A 20,433-nucleotide genomic window follows, 5' to 3' on the forward strand; every position below is an offset into this window, starting at 1 on the left:
AGCATTAGGTCTCCCACCTTCTTCATCAGTAAAACTTTCCTTGCTCCAAACTCTGACGGTTTGAGTTTCGGCCTTTCGAAGCGTCGGGCACATGGACTTTGGTCCCGTGTCAGTTATACAAAGGGTTTGGGGGACATTAAAACACAGAGTTCAAAGGTAGACTGCTTACAAAGGCTGTTCCGAAAACGAGAAGAGGGTGAGGCGGGGCGAGTCCACGCCCTTCCCTCCCCGGCCGAGGCCGCTGGTGGCCGCCTGCTCTGGGGCCTGAGCCCCTGCTGGAAGGACGGCGAGTCAGTGACGCCCTTCCGGACCCTCCTACTTATCCCCTTCTCCACCGTCATCGCACCCGAGAAGCACTTCTGATGATGACGCCTCCGTCCCACCCTGGCCAGGCTGCCACGTGACCGGCGGTCCACCTGTCGGGTCCCAGGGCCCTGTGGACTGAGCCTCAGGACGGGCCACCCCGGTTTCCTCCTCAGGCTCCCTTCCTCAACCCCACCCCGGGGTGTTAAGTCTCCTGCGCTTCCAGGGTTTTGCACTTGCAAGAGTCTGGCCTTATTTCTTGGCAAGCCACGTGTGAGGCGTCAGAGAAGCCTGGGGGCAGAAAGACAGCTGAGCCTGGCATTGCGGGGTAGGCCCGAGGGCCGCTGGCGGCTGCAGCCTCCGGAGTAAGAAGTGGGGGGGGGGGCTGTGGAGAGGGGTGAGAGGTGACGGACGCAGGCTGGAAGGCCCGCGAGGCCAGGGGCCTTGTCGTGTTCACGTTTGTGTTCTTCCTGCCGACGAGGAGCCTGGCGACGTCTAGGTAGTCCAGCAATAATTGCTGAATGAATGAATAAAAATGCCGGCACAGGAAAGTCAATGGGACAATTTTAATTTGCGGCGACGCTGAGTCGAAGTCGGGGGCCGCACACGGAAACACTGGTCGGGGCGACGTTAGAGCGCGGCAGGGCCTGGGGCGGACCGCACGGTGCCCGCTCGGCCCCGTGTAGGATCGTGGACCTCGTCAGACTGTCGGATCTTTCAAGAGAAGCCAGAAACCCTTGCGGGTTTCGGGCTTTGGCAACGCATTCTAGTCCACGGTGCAGAACACTTGGCGGGACGGCCGAGCCCGGGCGCAGGCTCGCGGCGTCGGAGCCCGGCCCGGCGGCGACGCCTGTCGTCCAACCGCAGGAGCTGGGCCAGGTTTAGGGGGTAGTACAGCTGTCCCAAACAGCACAGGCGCACATTTATAAAGGAGAATTTCTAGACGTGCAAGGAGAAACATGCATCCACCATGCAGGCGGATTCTGCTGGGACAGGAGCCAGAATCAGAACCCTGGGACCAGGCCCAGAAGCTCGGGCTCAAAGGCCAGGGTGCTGAGCTCGCTGGGAGGCAGGAGCAGGCGGTGGCCAGGTGAGGGCGGGGTGGGGGAGTCTGGATCGAGCCTGCTGGGCATGAAGGACACCTCACGATGGGTCGCCCCGGCTTTATCAGCGATAAAACTGACGATTCGATCTGTGTTTGATGTCTGTGCCTTGTCTCTGGCTTGGTTCTGAATGTCGCGGGGGTAGTACTTACTAGCCGCCCCCCCCAAGTCCCAAGAGCTGCCCCTGTGTCCCCTTTGGATACAACTGACCCCACCCTCTTTGGAGCCCACCGTCCCCAGAGTAGATTTCCACCTCGGCACCTGAAAACCTAGGTCTGTTCGCTTCCTTTCCTTCTCCTCCTGAGCGAACTCATCCAGGGCAGACACCCCATCCGCCCGCCTATCCAATGGGGCCCAAGCTCCGTGACTGGTTGGTGACGTCCGCCCCTGGGAGGCACGCGGATGGGCAGCTGTGTTGGGTCAGGTCCCCAGAAAGCTTGTGCCCCAGGGGCTGATGCCACGCTCCGTAGAGACACTTTCACAAGACCATGGCAATCACGGCGAGATTGCGGCCCAGAACAGCCACCAGACACAGAATTGGGGGCAAACGATTATTAAGCCGATATCGACATCTCTCCAACGCAGATTTACAAATGGCCATCAAGCACAGGAAAAGGCGCTCAACGTCATTAGTCGAAATGTAAATCGAAACCGCCACGAAACGCCGCTTCGCACCCAGGAGGACGCCGTAATTTTCTGAATGGGAAGTAAGGATCCGTGGCGTGGATGTGGAGAGATCAGCCCGCCACACGCGGCTGGCGGGTGGCGCGGTCCCGCGGCCCCGGAAAGCGAACCGCGGAGTTCCCGCACCACCTGGCGATGCTGTTCAGCAGGAACTGCCCCGGGTGCTTGTGCTCGAGTTCGGAGCAGCATTATTCACAGCCCCCAAAGGGCGGGAACGACCCGAACGCGTGTGGGCAGATGACGCGCGAGCAGAGCCCGGCGCGCCGCACCGCGGAGAACCGTCCCGCGGCCGCGCGCAGGCCCGGCGGCCCGGCGCGGCGTGGACGCGCGTTGGCCACACTTCGCCGGGACGGGGAGGCCAGACGCAAAGACCGCGGAGCACACGACTCCGCTGCCCTGCAGCGTCCGGAGGAGGCAGAGGCGCAGGGACGGAAAGCAGAGCCGGCGGGGGGGGGGGGGGGTGGAGGCGGGGGAGGGGTCGGGGCGGGGGGGGGGCGTCCAGGGCGGGGCCGGGGCGGGGCCAGGGTGCCAGCCGACGCTCGTGGGCCGTCGGGAGGGCTCGGCCGCTAATCGGCGGTGGTGGCCTCACGACATCGCGAGTGCGCTGAGTGTCGCTGGGTCGTGCGCTTTTAATGATTAGGATGGTAAGGTCCATGCGATGTGTGTTCGACCACGGGTAACGCGGACCCTGCCGTGGCCACCCAGGCAGGCAATGCGGCTGCCCCAGAGTGGCCGCGACTCCGGAGGTGGAGAAGGTGCTCAGGAGGCAGGCACCACGGGGTGGTGACCGACTAGATGTGTGTGTGTGGGGGGAGGGGTGCAGAGCGGGGTGGCGCCCGACTGGACGTGTGTGGGGGGTGCAGACGTTACTGCTGTACTGCCGACCTATCATCGTTGTATAGGTTGGCCCCGCCCCGCGTCTGGGCGGGTGGGTGCCTGTCACAGGGACAGGAGCACACGGGAGCAGCAGATTGGACACACCGAGGCTGAGGTGGCCATGGGGTGCCCACAGGCAGTTGTGTGTGTGGGTCTGGGCAGAGCTCGTGTGCAGACCCTCGGCAAGATGGGAGTGGACCTACTCAGAGCAAGAGAGAGGGGTCCAGAACCAGGGCCCCGTGTCCTCGTCCCCAGGGTCAACCCTAGACTGCCCCTAACATGCCTGCCTTGCTACAGCAGGTGCCGCCCACACAGGAGGCTCGCTGCTGGGTGACTAGTGACATGGTCACCCACCAAGACTTCAGCGTGGGGCGGTGGGAGGCGAGCAGGGTCGACCGGCGCAGGGAGGGTGGGGCGGGGTGTCCCCATGGGCCCCCAGCTGCACCTGTGTCAGCCCCGGGGCTGTCGCTCCCTGTGTCAGCCACGAAGCTGTCTGGTTTATGGGTGCGGAAGCCAGGCTACCGATGGCAGAGCGAAGTGGCCAAGGGCTCGGGGTTCCGGCCCCGACTCTGCCTGGAGGGCTATGGACCCGGGACCAGGGCACTAAGGACTTCGCAGGGCATCGTCTGTGGGGGGCGGAAGGGGGAGCTGCCCTGTGCCCTGTAGGATGTTCAGCAACCCCTCCGACTTCTACCCACTGGCAGCCGGCGGCAGCCCCTGGTCACGACTCAAAAATGACTCTGGACATTGTCAAATGCCCCTGGGGGTCAAAATTGCCCCCACCGAGAACCACTGCCCCAGACAAAGCACCTGATTTCTCGGGCCTTGGCTTCGTCCTCTGTCCGTGTGGACCCTAACCCTGCCTCGTGGGGCAGCATGGGGCTTGGACATCGCAAATGCAGAGCAACCGGGGTGTCGCGAGGGCTCGCTAGGCGTCAGGTGATAAAACAGGAGCAGGTGCCAAGTGTCCAGCCCAGTGTGGGGTCACAGTAGGTGCCTGAGCGGGGGTGCCACTTCTGTGATGGCCCGTGTCCCAGGCAGCAGTCACAGACACTTGGGAGGGCCCGGCCTGAGGGCTCAGGGGCCCTGCCTGGCCCCGCGGCCCAGACGGCGTGTTTTGAGGAGTGGGTTTCTGTGACCACCAGGAGCACCCCAGCCTTCCTCCCCTTCAGGGCAACCAGCAGCCGAGCCAGCCAGGGACTGGCCCCGCAGTGCAGGCCCACCGGGATCTGCCTCGGGGCCAACTCCTCTTGGCCTGCCTGGGACTTCTGGTTTTGGCGCCGGAGGTCCCGTGCCTTGGCAGATCTTTCTGTTTCAGCTGGCAGTCACCCTCAGCTGCCAGTCCAGGTTTCACAGCCTTCCCCAGGCTGGGCCGCTGGGCCGCCAAGCTCTCCAACGGGGCTCACCTCAGGTGACACCGGATGTGGGATCTCATTCAGGCCTGGAGCAGAAATAGAACAGGCAGCAAGGGGCCGGCAGGTCTGCAGAGCCTCCCTCCGGGCCGACTCAGAGGGCCACGGAACGTTCCGCAGCAGCGCTCCTCCACTAGTGGGCGGGGGTCGTGAGGATGCCCCCGGCCCAGCCCCTGGCCGGCGTTGCCTCTTGCTGCCCACAGGCCAAGGGCAAAGGCATTTAAGACCGAGGGGCATGGACCTCGGAGACCCTGACTCAGTGGGCTGAGGGTGCTGACATTCAAGGGCGAGGACCTGCAGGCCCAGGATCACCCTTGGCAGCTGATCTGGATACAGCTGGTCCTCCCACAACCTGGCGAGATACGCGGGGTCCTGCCTCACCCCGTCCCACTCAGCACTGGAGGTCCAGGCCCTGAACCCACTCTGGACCTGGGCCTGCGATCTCTTGCTTACTGCCCATCCCTGGAGGCCAACTGACGGTAGATGCCTGGACGAGACCTGGCCAGGGCCCGGCACCGTGTCACCGCGGCTGCGAGCTAGTCTCTGACTCTCCGTCCACTGGGGCCCTGGGAGACATGGGCAGGTGCGTGGCGGGCGGGGCGGGGGGGCGCCCTGGCTGGGTGCTGAGAGGCCTCTTCTGGTCCGGGTGGCTTGGTTGTTCGTCCTCGGCCCCTTGCTGGGTCCATTGCCCTAAAGAGTGAGCACAGGGGCTGCGGGGGGTGAGGGAGGCTCTCGGGGTTCTCCCTGCCGAGGCGGGGGGCGAGGGGGGCTCTCGGGGTTCTCCCTGCCGAGGCGGGGGGCGAGGGGCCTCTCGGGGTCCTCCCTGCCGAGGCTGGGCCCGCATGTGCTTTTCTGCTCCAAGACGCCCACGCTCGGAGCGTGTGTTCCCAGGGCTTTCGCCGCTGCGCCCCGCCGACGTGACCCCCGGCGGCATGGCCCCTGTTGGCACGCCCGCGTCCCCGTCCCCGTCACCCTTTCCCATCTCGGCTGGCCTGTCGGTGAGCGGTATTTCCCTTATTTTCTCTTTTTAAAATTCCTAAAAAGTCCCATTTTATTTGTTCAATTACCACTTGTATTTCCTCTTTAAATAAGTCTTTGGACCTATTTACTCAAGCATTTAAAATATATACCTAATTTTAAAAATCAGACTGTTTCCTGTCGAGGCCTTTTACTTCCTTAGCTGTATGATTTCCATACAGTAATCCTGTGTGGATATGGTACATATATTTTGTCCAATTAAAAAAAAAATTGGCAAACAAGTTGATATTTTAGGTCAGCAAATCTATCAGTTTTTCTCAACGTGGCTGCTGCCTTTGGTGACGCGGTTTCTCCCCAGGGTCCGTGCCACCCGTCCCTGGCTGGCATCCTGTGACCTCAGGGTGTCATTGTCCAGCAGTCGTACCAGCCCTTCTCCAAACTCATGGGCACCTCCAGGCTTATCCAGCTGCATGAAATCAGAAACTCCGTTTAGAGCGTGACAAGGAGACAGTTCTGAGACGCCCTAAATTAGCTGCAGCAGGCGGGGAGGCAGCTCGGTTAGCAGCTGCAGGGCAAAGCCAAAAAGGATGCTCGCACTCCTGAGTGCGCCTTGAACTCCAAGGTAACTTCTGGGCGCTGCTTCCCCGAGCATCCGGGGAGAACAGCGGTCGCCAGGGGCCCCCGCACTTGCTCACGCGTGAGCTTCCGGAACTGCGGCCCATGGGCAGCCTGCTTCCCCCGTAGGAACAGGGCCTGTCCCAGGACCCGAACCTCGCCTCTCACCACCCCCTTTTAGAGCCCATATAAATTCCTTCAAAACAACCTGCACCTTTGTGCCCCAAACTCCCTGTATCGAACAGCCCGCCGGGCCGCGTGTGCTCCCCAGCCGCGGGGCTGCCGGCAGCTTAGACCTTTTCCCGGCTGGCGCGTGGCTCCGTAGCCCCCTCCTGCAGAAAAGCTTCGGCCTCCAAGGTTTTTGTGGAACAAGTATAAGCCGATCTGAGCTGGACTTTGTCCTTCCTGAAACCACCACCGTCCTCACTCTTGCAGAGTTTAGTGCTGGGAAGTGTGGGATGTCGCGAGGGGCAGACTCCAAACTCTGGAAGTGGCTGAACTGAGTTAGGGAAGGGGGAAGGGAGGAGGGTCCCCGCTCTCACAGGGGTACGTGGAACCTTTGCTCTACGTCGTGAACGACTGCGGAGGTTGAGCGATGGCCCCCAAAGGTCTCCGTGCCCTATGCCCCGGAAGCCATGATGTTACCTGACATGGCAGGAGGGAGCTTGCAGGGGTGGCTAAGGGCCCTGAGGCGGGCCGCTCCTCCTGGACGGCATGGGCAGGCCCCGGGACCCGGGAGGAAGCGGGGCGGTAGACGAGGCGGAGCTTGGAGCGGCTGGCTCTCAAGGCGGAGGAAGGGGCGGCCAGCCAAGGGATGTGGGCGCCGCTGGCCACTGCGAGGCAAGGAGGCGGGTGCTCCCCGGAGCCGCTGGGAGGAGCAGCCCCGAGACACCCTGACTGCGGGACTTCCGGCCTCCAGGACGCGAGAGAGTAATGGCTGCTGCCTGTGGGGCAATTTGCTGCCGCGGCGCTCGGAGCCTAACGCGAGTGGGACGGCAGCTCTCCAGGGACACAGGCTCTGTCCCGTGAGACTGAAGGCCCGGGGGGCGTCACAGGGAGCCTCGCAACGGGGACGCACGGTGGCTCACTCACGGAGGGCCCACGAGAGAGGCGGAGACACGGAGACCTCTAAGCCTGAAACCGGCCCATTTGCCAAAGAAGCCCGAAGATACCCCTTTGCTAAGATTAATTTGGTGCCTCTCAGAGGAGAAGGAAACAAGGCCTTCACTCCAAGCAAAGGTTGTGGAGCTGGGCAGGCGGGCTGGTGACCTGGGGCAGGAGCCCGGGGGATGCCCAGCCCCGCCCCGCCTCGCCCCAGGCCTGTCGCCAGCACCTCCCCATCCCCCCTCAGAAGTGGCACTAGAGGACAGGGACAAAGCAGGTCCCCCGTGGGCCAGAGTGCCAGCGGCTGACTGAGGAGCCAGGAGCCCCCCGCTCCCGCCCCTGTCCCGCCGAACGCGACGAACACCACCTGTGCACCAGGATGCTTGGCGCCGGGATTGGCTTCCTCCGCACCCCTCCAAAGCAGGAGTTTTTCATGTTAAGTGGATGACTCGGTCTGAGGTCATCTGACCACGAGAGGCTACATCTGACCCGGCAGAGAGCGTCACATCGCCCAGATGTGCGCGGGGCCTCAGTCAGGAGACCACAGCGGACTTCCTGTGGGGGTGGGGCATTACACGCAGGTGTGGCCAGCTGTGCAGGTGAAGGGCAGAGGGCTGGGGAGGAGCATAAGGACTGGGGAAGGGGAGCTGCAGGGGAGACCCTCAGGGTGGGGCGGTGCTTCTCGCTTCCATCTCCCTTTTCCCGAGCGCGCCCGTTTTTGTCCTGTCCGCTGCCCCCAGCCACCAGCCACAGGCGCGTGCGGGGCCCTCGTCCATCCTGATGTTCGGTTCGGCTGGAAGGCGAGACTAGTGAGTGGGGAAGGGGGAGGAGACGCAAAGTCCCTCCGCAGCACCGGATGTCTGAGCTTCCCGCGGGGGCGGTGGGGATCCCTGGGGAGTCTGGGACAGGAGGAGAGAGACCGCGTCGTGGAGATGGGGTCTGTGGCTGAGCAGAGGTGGGGTGGGAGGCAGGCAGGGAGGCCCTGCTTTCTGAGCGCCAGGTGACGCTCAGGGCCCCGTGTGCGGGTTTCGGAGTGTTTGATTCGTCCGTAGGAGACTGGGACGGGCTTGCACCGGCCCAAGGGACCCAGTGTCCAGCAAAGGAAGTGGTGGTGCGAGCCCAGGCCTTTGGCCCCACTGTCACATACACTGCACCGCCTGGAAGCTCCCGGCGTGATGGCCATCAGCCTGCCTTTCAGCTCAGAGTCTACGGCCTGCGGGAAAGAGGCACCGTCCTTCAGGGCGGGGTGTACGCCCTGCACGGTGCTGTGTCCCCTGTAAGGACCAGGGTGTGGGAACCAGGGTGTGGAGAGCAGGGGTGGCCCCGCTTACCGTCACTCTTAGGGGACTTTGTATTTCCCGTTCTCACAACTCTGGCCTCTTCTAGTGATCCCGAATCCCAGGATGCGATGCTTTCAGAGAGGGACGCGGGACCGGTCTCCCTAAAAGTTAAGTTACTGCTTCTTGTGCCAAGAGACCAGCGGGCAAAGCAAGACGATCCACGAGTGGGGACAGGGATGCCACCGCAGGGTGCAGGCCAGGAGGAATATGCTTCGTACCTACCGGGACCACTGGGTCCGATTTGATGGTATGTGGACCAGTACAACAGGCGAGCCCGGGGAGGGCCGTGATGGTCAGGGCCTCTGCAGCCTTGAGGGTGAGAGTCTGGGTCACTCCACCAGGTAACTCACCTGGAACAGCAGAGGTGCTAAGGATGGGGAACACACCCTCGTGCACACGGTGGGTGACTCCCCGGTGAGGACCAGGGCTCTGATTCCCTCAGCTGCTGGGAGCGTCGCAGGCTGACAGCTCAGAGATAAGCTCCTCGGAGAGAACTGCCCTGAGCTGAAGGGGCTTCCTCTCCCTACTGCGCCCCCTCCCAGGGGCGCCCCGGTCAGCGACGGGGTCTGTGCAGCAGCGCAAAGGCTCCGCCCACCTGTCTCAGTTCACGGAGTCCACCGAGGGCCATCCCATCCCCTGGGTTTGCCTGATGCTCGCTCCATTGTAGTCCCTCCAGTTTAATCTCGTCTTCCCAATAAGCCACCTGCGCGCAAATCTCCGTGTCACCACGTTTCCTGGGAACCCAGGCTACACACAAACCGAGCCACACGAAGCACCAGTCTGCTGCCCACGCTCCGGTTTTCTCGTCTCCTTGCTGCGGCGGCGATGTTCCTCCTGCCGGGAACGGCCCCTTGCGTTCTGCCGGGCCAGCAACTCCACCTTGCACAATAGCCACAGACCTCGGCAGTCGCCCCGACTCCTCCAAGCCCCTCTGTGAGCGCCGTGCGCCCGCCTTTGCACCACCTTTTCCAAGACTCAGCGGTAGCTCAGGGCCCAGCAGAGGGAGAGCTCCGTAGTTACACCGCGGCGTCGTACGGAACGGCCGCGCAACGAGTCACGAGGAACACAAAACCTGCCCGCGCTGCATTGCCTGAGGGACGCAGCGCGACAGCGTGACCGAAACGCCTGCGACCTCCTTGCGGACGCGCCGCTTCGCCGCGAAGGGAAGCCGCGGCCCGACGCCCAGCGCCGCCCCGCCCGGGGCACTTCCCCGCGGCGCCGCCAGGCGTCGCCCTCCGATGCCGTCGGGCGCACGCTCCGCGCGTCACGCGCGCCGGGCCGGAGGCGGGACTTCCGGGCGTGTGGAGGCACAACTTCCGGAGGGAGGCGGAAAAGCTCCAGGGCTCTGCGCTCGGGAGTCCCGGGACGCCTGAGTGGCCACCTGGGGTTCACGAAATAGCCGCCCGGGCGGGCTGGCAGCACTCGGGGTGTCGGGCCAGCAGGTCTGAGGGATGAGGAGGGGCCATGGCCAGCGACGGGGCCAGGAAGCAGTTCTGGAAGCGCAGCAACAGCAAGGTCCCGGGCAGGTGGGTGTGACGGGGAGCCGGGTCGGGGTCAGGGGTCAGAGGTCAGGAGGCACGTCGGCCGGCGGGGCTGCGGAGGGGTGACCTGGGCTCTGAGGAGACCGCTCCGGGGTGCGAGGGACCTCGGGGTCGGAGCGTGAGGTCTGGGAGGCGACAGGGGCAGCACGTAGGAGCGAGGCTAGAAGGGACGCGGGGAAGCTGCCGGCAGGTGTGTCCCAGGACCGGCAGGCTCTGTTCCGCCCGTTCCCCGGCTCCCCGGCAGCCGAGGGAACCGACGCGGGTCGTGGTGCGGGGTCCGGTGGGCTCTGGAAACTGGCCCCGGGCGGGCTGCGCCTGCGGGACGGTCGCTTTCCGCGTGGGGCGTGGCGGGTTTGACCCACTTGGCTGGCCTCGCCTCTCTGTGGGCCCTGCCTTTGCCTGGAGCGGGGAAAGGGGGTTCGAGGCTCCCTGTGAATGTCCACGTGCCCACTTCTGACCTCAGAACCGACTCCTGTCTTGAGTCAGCAACAGGAAGCAAGTTAAAAAAATTAAATAACTAAAGTGCCCGCAGTGACCTGAGTAATCCTGGAAGCCGTACAGCTCCAAAGGCCTCATCTGATTGGAGTGTCACTTTTCCCAGGCCAGGGCCCTAGGGAACGCGGAGACGCTGCATGGAAGAGACTTAGGGTGAAATCAGCTGCTGGTGAATCTAGATCAGAGAGAAACAAACTTGAGGGTTTCTAAACACAGTTTGTTCTGTTTGGAAACTGAAGTCTGAGATACTGAACATTAAGCATTGTGGCATTAAAATAACTCTAAATAGAATCATTCACGAGCACAGCTTGCTCATGGGTTGCATAATGAACACTTGTGTGAGTGGTGGAATTGTATGCTTTGGAATTCACTGTGCCCAGTCATGAAGTCTTCCCAGTGATCTGGGCGTTAGTGGGAGCGAGTTACCGGCTGCTCAGCCACACTTCAGAGAGGGTCACCAGAGGTGGACTATTTCACTCTACAGGATTGTGCTTGATTGAAGAACAAGTTTCATCCAAGCCAATGTCAGAGTCTGGGATGATGTGAACATTCTGGAATGGTGGAGAACAGGAGGTCCTAGTAGTGACAGCGAAAAATGCTCCGGAGCACAGACTCCAGGAAGAAGGGGCCAGGTGGCAGTGGAACTTCCGTGTGATGTTTCAGGTCTTGAGGTTTTCTTCGTCCTTGGTTTGAATGGACTTTCGTTCTGAGAGCCGACTGCGATGAGAACAGCCGAGCTCCTGTGTGTAATTGTAATGGTGAATAAACCTTCGGGTTGGTGATTGTGTCCCTTGGTAATTGTCCTTGCATTGGGTTCAGTGGTGTCCTCCCAAAATTCTTGTCTGTCTGGAACCTGTGAATGTGACCTTACTTGGAAATAGGGTCTTAGCAGATGTGAGCCAGTTAAAATGAGGTCATGCCAGACTGGTGTCCTTATGAGAAGAGGGGAATTTGGACACGAGAGAGACGTGGGGAAGATGGCAGGTGGGGATGGAGGCAGAGACTGAGCGATGCACTTGGCAAGCCGAGGGACGCCAAGGGGTCATGATGACTTGTAAAAGCTAGAGAGGCGAAGAAGGTTCCTTCCTCTGCCGGAGCTAGAGAGAGCATGGCCCCGCCGGCACCTTGATTTTGAACTGGCCTTCAGAACTGGGAGAGGATAAATTTCTGTTGTTTCGAGTAGTTTGTTATGACAGCCTCAGGAAACTAATACAGTCCTCAACTTCTCTGAGATCCTGTGTTACTAAAGACAGACTTCCTTTTCCCTTTGAATTTGATACTGCGCTGTGTCTACGGCATTCTTGAGAACAGCCGTGCGTTATAGCTGCAGAGTTGGAATGGCGTTTGGAGAACTGTTAGGTCCAAAGAGGGGAGGCTGGGCCCTCCAGCCGCCCGGTGCTCCTCGCCTCCTGTGGCCTTGCCTCTGGCAGCGCCGCTGTTTCAAGTGACAGGGGGAGCTGCGAAATGCGCACGTCCACTTTGCCAGCAGTAGACCTGTGGCGGTCACCAGCCGCATACGCAGTCTTCGCCCGCGCGGACACAGTGCGGTCCGAGAGCCTGGCCGGGACGCCTGTGGCTTCGCCAGCTGTCTCGGATGTGTCCCAGGATCATTAACTCCGAGTGTGTCCTCGACCCCGAGGAACTCGCAGGAGGAGGACTGCACCCACGGCGAAGGGCGGAACCGCTCAGGGTCTTTCGGAGTTCAGCTCTTAACGACGAATAATTCCTCAGTCGCGATTCCCTCGCCTGCTTCCTTCTGACACTGCCGGCTGGTGGTGGCCGAGCCCGTGCAGTCTGCCAGCCGCTATTCCTGGTGCTCTACAAGTGTCCCGTTTCCCTAGGGTTTCAGAGTTTACAAAGCGTGCTCTGCCCGCCATGTGCCATTCACCGAGGCGGGCTTGGTTCGAAGCCCCTGGAGTGCCACGCCAAGGAGCGGCAGTGTTTGCACGTGGGGTCCGAGGCCCGTTGTGACCTGACCCCTGCTTCATCTTTCAGCTGCATCTCCCGCCCCCGCTTGCGCTCGGCGCTGCGTGGCGGGCCGCTCGGGGCCTTGGCACACGTGCTGTGCGGCGCCCCGTCAGATTCACGCTCCCGCAGCCGACCAGAGTGTTCCTTCGCTCCCTGTGCTCCCCTTTGCTGGGGTTTTTATTGTAATTTTTTGATTTCGGAGATCGACCTCCCCTGTACCTCTTGGAGCCTTGCCCGTCCCCAGGCGGCCTGGGCTCGCGGGCCCTCCCGTGCGTCGGACTCTGCGGGCTGCTCTGCGCATGCGCTCTTCGCTGGGCGGTCTGTGTCGTCAGGGCTGGCGTGTGGCCGTGGATCCCAGCGATCTCCCGCGCTAGCCTCGAGGGAGTCGGTCGTGGGGCCTCGGCGTCACTGCCTGAGAGGCAGTCTTGCCCGCAGGCCCCCGTTCCCGGTACGCCCCGGTTCTTAGGGGGTGTGTTTGGCTGACGCTGTCTCAGGCATTGCTTATTTGGACAGGGCGGATGCGTGCCGTGGCGGACAGACCTGTGACCAGGAGTCTGCGGTCCGGGTGTGAGCGCCTTTTTCTAGTACTCTCTGTGCGACCTTCACCGAGTCGCGTCACCCCTGGTGCCGACCGTTCTGCACGTGGAACCTGGGGTGGTTGCGTTGGACCGAAGTGACCTGCAGGGGGATATTTGGCGTCGTCCGTTAACGAGAACGAGGGAGACCCGGACGTTTTGCGAGTCTGATGATTTATTAACGCGACACGCGTTTATTTCGCGTGCGTCGTGCGCAGTATCAGCTCCCGCTGCTGCAGACGCGGCAGGGGACGAAGCCTACGGCAGTCCGGGCTCCCCGCAGGGCTTGGGGTGCGCGCGGGGGAGGCGGAGAGGGAGTAACACAGCGGAGGGCGGGCTGGCGGGCGGTGGGAGCTGCTCTGAGCACAACGCGCGGGCGCGGGGCGGATGGTTCCGGCAGGTGGCGAGGGCTTCGTGGTGGTCAGGTGGCCAGGGGACCCCCCACAGAGGAGGCTTGCGGGAGGTGAGGGGGCGGCCCCAGCGTGCTGGAGCGGGGTGGTCCAGGCAAAGGCCCGGGTTCGCTTCCGAGCGCGGCTGGTGCGTGTGACAAGAGCGTAGCCTGGGAGGGAGGGAGACTTGGGGCGGGGGAGCTGGGACCCTGGTCACGGAAGTCTTGACTTGCAGTTGTTCTTCTAAGGGAGGGGCGCCTGTGGCAGGGGCAGCGTGACCTGCCTGGGTGCAGCAGGGTTCCCGGGGCTGCTGTGTGGAAGGCGGGTGGCGGCTGAGAGGGCAGGGCCAGGGAGCCCCGTTAGGAGGCCGTGGCGCCCTGTGGCACACATCCAGGGAGAGGCGTAGTGGCTCGTAAGATAAGAATCAGCGGGGGGGGGGGGCGGTGAGGACCAGGCCGGGCTCAGCCCCGCGCCCCGGGGCCTGCTGCTGCACGGCTGGGGCTGGCCGAGGCTTTCTGCAGGAGCAGCTGGCCCGCCCGCCTCTCCTCCCTCGGAGACCCTCCCCCGCCCCCCCCCGCGACCCCCCTCCCTGCACAGGGGCGGGGACAGGCAGCCCCTCCGTGGGTCCCACGCCCGCCATTCAGCGCTATCCGGCGGTGCGCTGTGCCGCCAGCCCCGCGCGCAGGCAGCTGGGGCGTGCGAGGGGTGCATCGCTCAGCGGGGCGGCGGCAGCAAAGGCCCACGTGCAGCGCGGCGTGGCGGCGGCGCCTGGGCCAGAGGCGTCGGACAGCGGAGCCAGAGGCGTCAGAGCAGACGCCACAGCCAGCCCGCCAGGGCCCCTTGCTCGTCAGCGCGGGGGGAGGGGGGGGAGCGTGGCGGGAGCTCGGGGGGTCGTTCATTCATTCCATTCATTCATTCGAAAACTCCTTGGGAGCCCGTTCCGTGTGCCACACGGAGATGTGGCCTTGAGAGGCCACCAGCGTGAGGGCGACGGCGAGCACACGGTGTCCGAAGTGCTCCTGAGGTTCGGATCCGGCACCGCGTGGGCGGAGGGTGGCGTCCTCCTGGAGGAAGGGGTCCCGCCTGTGCCGAGCCCTGGGGGCGGGGGAGCCGGCCTGCCACGCCCACTCCGGCCGTGTGGGGGAGCCAGCACGCCTGGCCCAGAACCCCCTGCAGGGGGGCCCGTCCTGGGGGGTGGGGGCGTGTTGAGAAGCGGGTGGGAGTGAGCAGGGCCCAGTGCCCCAGGGCTCTGCAGGCCGTGGAGAGGATGTGGGTCTCGGTCGCGAGTGTCGTGAGATGGCAGGGAAGCAGGGCGCTACGGCCCCGTTCATCCTCCTGAAGAGGGGGTGGGACGAGGGCTGGCCGCGGGCCCGCAGGGGCTGCGTGGGCCAGGCCACGGGGCGGGGGAGCTCACAGGGCTCGCTGACCGGCTGGACGTCGGGGGCGAGGTAATCCCCAGGGTTCTGGCCCGAGGGTGGCATGGCCGAGGAGTAATGGCCCCCGAGCTGTGCGCATCCTCAGCCCGAGCCCGGTGAAATGCTGTGCCACGTGGCAGAGGCGACTTCAGGCTACCACTTCTTCAGGTGACCTTGAGGTGGCAGATGTCCTGAATTATCTGGTGGGCCCAGCGTGGCCAGAGAGATTCGACACGGGGCCTCCGTCTGACCTGCGGCCATGGAGGAGGGGGCGGCGAGCCGGGGGCGGCGCCGGCCTCCAGAGGCTGGGAACGGCCTTCGGCTTCCAGCCAGCGGGACCTGTGTCCCATAGCCACAGGAAGCCGAGTTCCGCCGACAACGCGCAGCAGGAAGTGGACGCTTCCAGAATCGCCTCCCGAGGCGGCAGCAGCTGGCTGGCCCCTGGTTTTGAGCCCGGGAAGACCCAACTCGGACCCCGACTCGCACCCCAATCTCCAGACCTTTGATAAACGTGCCCCTGAGTTTGTGGGACTTTGTCACAGCAGCCACTGAGGACGGCCAGGGACATGGGCCTGGGGGTGTCGGATGGAGCAGGGCCGCGGGCCGCCTCCCCCCTGGCCCCTGCCCAGTCCCGTGTCTGAGTGTGGACTGAGCCTGGTTGGCCTTCACGGGGCCTCTGCAAAGCGCACCTAGCCCCAGGGGACTGACACCAAGCTGGGAGGCTTCTTCCTGTGTCCCCTGCCCTCCGGGGACAAGGGGCCAAGTGGAGGCCCCGCCTCTTTTCTCAGAAGTTCCGAGCTGCTGCCAGGACCAGCCGGCTGCTCACCTGTCGCCCTCCGTCCCCCTCGTGTTGTTACGAACTGGCTTGTGTTCCTTGCTTGCGTTTTCGAAGCAGCCGTGTGGACCGAGAGCCTGTCTGTCCCCGTCCGCGCTGGGGAGGAGGCGGCTGTGGCGGGGTGTGGGGTGGTGGCGGGTGGGCTTTCCCAGTCACGTTCCGCGAGGGCGGCGGCCTCGCTGTGCCCGGTGCCTTGGGAGCCGCCGCCCTGTGCGCACAGGTCTTCTCACTCGTTCGCTTCTCGCTGGTCACGTGTCATGTTATTAAATGCCTTTTATTTTGTCTGGAAACATTTTGAAAAATAAATTTTACTTGAATCGTATTTTTCTCTTACACATTTCTTTAGTGTAGCAAATCTAGACTCTGCTGAATTTTAAGTGAGGATTAAAGTGATTATTAAAAACTAAAGTCCGAGTGATTGTGGATTTATTTTTTATTATTACGATTTTTAGTGAGAGCAGGAGGCAGCATTCTGCTGCCCCAGGTGTTGCGAAGGCAAGGTCACGGTCACCGTGGAAACGGGCGGCTCGTGTCCTGAGAGCCGTCTGCCCTGGTCTCGCCTGGCCTGTGCGCGGCTGGGACCAGGGCCGTGCACCGTGACGGGGCCAGTGAGTGACCTCCGATCCCTCCTGGCCCGGGCGTCGTCCTGTCCAGCCACCCCCAGCTCACTGGCTCTCGGTTGGTGCGTGTGGTGTGGAGAGGGGGCCCTGCGGGCCCTTCAGGGTGCAGTGCAGGCTTCGGGCATGGCAGGGCTCCCGGAGAGCGATGTCCCTGCCTGGGGCTGGGCTGCACACAGTCCCCGTGGACAGGCGGGTGTGGGCACGCCACTGCGCTGGGCCCTGGCAGCCAGACTCGGCGGCCGGCCTGGTCCTTGCTCTCGAGCCGGGGAGAGCGGCCGGGAGTGAGCGTCCCAGGAGGGCGGCGGCGTGGCCTTGCGGTGGCCCCGTCCTGGTGCGTGCTTGCTGAGTGCTGCCCCGGGCCGGGCTCGTCACACGCCGCCGCGGGCTGGGGCCTCAGAACCCGGGCCACCGTGCGGTCCCCGAGCATGATGAGGGACAATGCTGCGGCCGTGGTGGCCAAGCCAGGCCGGCCCGGGGGACGTGACTCAGACCGTGGCTGGGGGGACGACGTGTGCACCCCGACTTCCGCGACTCCGGGGGCTCCTCTGGCGAGATGGACGGCGTCTCCCGTGCCGCCCCTCCGCAGACGAGAGGCAGGGGCGGGGCCCACAGGGAGCGGGCGGCCTGGCCTCTTCCCGTCCCGGGGCCCGGGCCTCGGGAACTTTCGTTTTGAGTGTCCCGTCTCTTTGTTCCCCCATCTGAGGGGCTGTTTCCTCTTTTCGGGGATTTACGTGGAAATTCCAGCCCGAGAGCCCAGGGCGTTAGGCCGCTTGGCTTTAGCGGGTGCGGTCGGAGGGTCCCGGGGCCCTCTGCACCTGGGCGCGATGGCCAAGAACACCGTTGTCACTGGCCCGGCCACGCTGGAGCACGCGCCGCCTGACGGGCCCGGTGGCCGGCTGCGTGTGCGCCTCTCCGCGCGGGCAGCAGGTGGGGGCTGCGGCTCTGCCCCGGGCCCAGCTGGCTCCAGAGTGAGCGGGCTGTGAGCTGGGCGCGCGTCCCGGGCACAGCCTCCGGCTCCCCTGCCCCGTCTGTCCCTGGGCCCCGACCCGCAGGCCCCCTCGTGCGCGAGCTCCGCGGGGCTGCAGCTCACCGCACTCGCCGGGTGCGCTGCGGTCCGTCTTCCCATGCGGACTGCGCCCGTGGGCTCGGCCGGCTGCTGGTGGCCGCGCCTCCGCCACGCCACTCCTCGCTGTGCTGCGGAGCCGCGCTCCACTCGTGCTCGGGGGCCTGGCCGCACGCTTGGAAACGAGCTTTCTGTCAATAAGTGTTTCTGCTAAACTCACAGAATAGAGTAAGGCCTGCTGGCTCCGAGGCTCCCGCCCGGATGCGGCAAACTGTGCGGTTTCTGTCTTCTGAGTGAGCTCACCGTCCTTGGCTGACAGCCCTCAGCGGGGCGACCGGCCTTGCCAGGAGGGGGTGGGCACGGCGTGCGTGGAGAGGCAGGGCAGAGGACGGGGTCTCGGAATGGGGACAAGTCCCTCGGTGTCACCGTGGGCCCGAGGAGCGGGGGGCAGCCCCTGGAGCTCAGTTCGCCTGCGTCTCGTGTCCGCGCGGCACGTGTGTGGGCGGTGAGGCCGGCGGGCTCTGCCCTGCGCTGGTGGGTGGGGCATGGAGCCTGGGCCGGGCGTTGGGGACAGAGGGCGTGGACGACATTCGCCCCTGGACAGTGTTCGTGGTGACGCTGCCCCCCCGCTCCCCACCCGGCTGGGGCTTTGGGGTTTGCGCTTTTGGGGCGGAGGGAGAGCACACGATGCCGCCTCTTCCGTTTTGCTGTGACAGCCCCCAGGTTGGCTGGTGGCGCTGTGGCTTCTTCCCGGACGGTGGCCGACGGTTCCTGGGACAGCTCGGAAAGCCGTCGGCTGTGGACCCATTGCGTCTCCCCTTGGGATTAATCGCCATCCTGGGTTAATTTTCTGTTCCCAAGCCGATCGCTAGGGCCGTTGTGGCATTCGATGTCCCAGCCACAGGTGGCTTCGTAGCCACCATGACTTGAGGTAGCCCCGGCAGGGGAGGCGAGCGGGGAGGCGTGGGCCCTCGGAGGGCGCGTCTGGGCCCGTCTGGCTGCGAGCGTGCGCTCAGCTCTGGGACGCCGCTGCTCACCTTCAGAACGCTCACTCCTGCAAACGCCCGTGTCCCCAGGGAGAGCACGGGACAGGCAGCGAGCGTTTCCCGGTGCCGTCCGCGTGCACGCCGGGTGAGCGGGCGAGCCCCCGCGGTGGGGAGGCCTGCCCGTCCCCGGGAGGCGCACCTGCCCGGAGCCCTGCAGCGAGGCTCGTGAGGCGCATGAGGGCAGGAGACGCCGATGGGGGGGGCGGCGACCTGAGCTGGACCCGGCGGGGGGGTCCATCCCTTTCGACGCTTCCTCGGGTCCGGAGGGTGTTCTGTGGCCCAGGCCTGGGCCTTCTTGGCAGCGAGGGTGGCCTTAACGAAGGCCAGGTGAGGAAAAGGTGGGTGACAGAGTTGCCGAGGCTGCAGGGACCCGACCAAGGGGGGGAGCAGGGCCGGGTGGAGCGGGCTGCAGGCCGCTGTGTCGGGGAGCGGGCGTCTCCAGGCTGGGCGTGGGTGTGCAGTGGCGGGGGCAGGAGAGGCACCTGGAAGCTTCCAGTTGTTCCTCAAGGGGACAGGCGCTAGCTGGGAGCAAAGCCGTGCCCTGACTGGCCAGAGCCGCGGCCAGAGCTGGAGGCAGCTGGGGGTGGGGGCTCCTGTGCGGACAGCGGCAGAGGGGAGGACGTAGATGTGCAAAAGCTTCTGGGGTCCTGGAGGACGCGGAGGTGGGTCGGATGTGGGTGGCGTGCCTCAGGGAGGAGGTGAGGGCGACCTCGGGTTCTTGGTGATGGAGTCCCGGCAGGAGCGGATGGCGAGGTGAGGTGGAGGGGAACGGAGCTCCGGTCCAGGCGGTGGGGACGGCCGGTGCCTGGGCAGGGCCAGCAGGCCGCGGGGGCGGGGGCCGTGAGGGAGCTGCGCGAGGCCCGGCGGGGCCCTCGTTTTGTCCGTGGGTGACTGGTGCTGGCGTCCAAGGTGGGACGCTGCGGGTAGGGGTGGGGCATGGCGTCGGGGCCAGGCTGGCCTGGGGCGGGGCCAGGCAGTGCGAGGCGGTGAGGTGTGGCTGAGAGCCGGCAGTGGTGCCGAGGGGCGGCCGGGTGAGAACCGGTCGCCTGGAGATGGTCAGTCAGGAGAGAGCAGGGCTCCCCGGAGCGGGACAAGGCCGGGCCACGGCTTTGGGGCGCAGAGGTCGAGGAGGGGCTGAGTGCACCTGGACAGGCCAGGCTGGCAGGAGACGGACCGGCGGGCCTGGGAGACGCGCGACTCTTGGCGTCCAGGTGCCCGGCCGGCGAATCGCACTCCCGCACGGCAATTCCAAAGGGGCTTTCTTTTCTTTTTCATGTTTTCGTAATACACAGGCATTGCTCTTTTAAACGGGTGTAATTGACACGCGACGTTCTGGGAGGTTCGGGGAGGCGTTTAGCCCCAGATGCGGCCGCACGGCCTTTCACGCGCCGCCGAGGGCTCCGCAGGTGGCTCGCTTCCTTTCCGTTCTTTCGTTTCCTCTCCTCACTGTTCCACTCACCGCCGTGTTCGGCCACTGCTCTTCAGCCTTTAATTAAAAGAAGAAAGCTGATCTTGTCCGGTCAGTGTTGTTTGCAAGCTGGCACCTTGGCGGCGAGGGTCCAAGTTCAAAACAGAAAGGAATTCCCCTGCAGGAGCCGGAGAGGGTCTGGCCACCTCACTGTGGAGACGCAGAGGCCCCGCGGCAGCGGCCGAGTGCCCCTTGCCCCCGGACTGCTGTTACTCTACGCCCATTCCCATCTCTCAGTCCGCCTCAGTGCTCACCCGTGTCCTAGTGCAGCGGTCCCCAGCCTTTGGGGCACCAGGGACCCGAGCTCCTCTGAGCATCTAAGGCCTGATGACCTGAGGCGGAGCCGAGGGCGATGCTGGCGCTGGGGGCGGCTGTGCAGCTGAGCCGGCGCCGCTGCTCACCGCCCGCTGTGCGGCCGGACAGCACCAGCCCGCGCCCGGGGGCTGGGGGCCCCTGCGTTAAGTCACCACTGCTCCATGGTGCTCTCCAGAGCTGGGCTGTCCACAGGTGGGCCCTCAGGGTCTTTGACCTTGAATTTTTAAAAGCGTCCTCGGCCTGTGTTGTGAAGGCAGGCTGGGCAGAGTCCTGCAGAGAGGGCCTGGC

General features: G+C 64.5%; 1 protein-coding gene across 5 annotated transcripts in view; it reads left to right on the top strand.

Annotated features, from left to right (window-relative positions):
* Nucleotides 1-9,715: 9,715 nt before the first annotated feature.
* TBC1D22A (TBC1 domain family member 22A) overlaps nt 9,716-20,433 on the top strand; it is a 167,989-nt gene continuing 157,271 nt past the window's right edge. For all 5 annotated transcript variants that reach the window (XM_016126740.2, XM_036237691.1, XM_036237690.1 and 2 more), the window contains exon 1: nt 9,716-9,941. In XM_016126740.2, the coding sequence (XP_015982226.2) occupies nt 9,880-9,941 (62 nt within the window). In that variant the 5' untranslated portion in view covers nt 9,716-9,879. The remainder of the gene's footprint in view (nt 9,942-20,433) is intronic.

This window comes from Rousettus aegyptiacus, unplaced genomic scaffold, assembly GCF_014176215.1.
Source record: "Rousettus aegyptiacus isolate mRouAeg1 unplaced genomic scaffold, mRouAeg1.p scaffold_m13_p_2, whole genome shotgun sequence".
Lineage (NCBI taxonomy): Eukaryota > Metazoa > Chordata > Mammalia > Chiroptera > Pteropodidae > Rousettus > Rousettus aegyptiacus.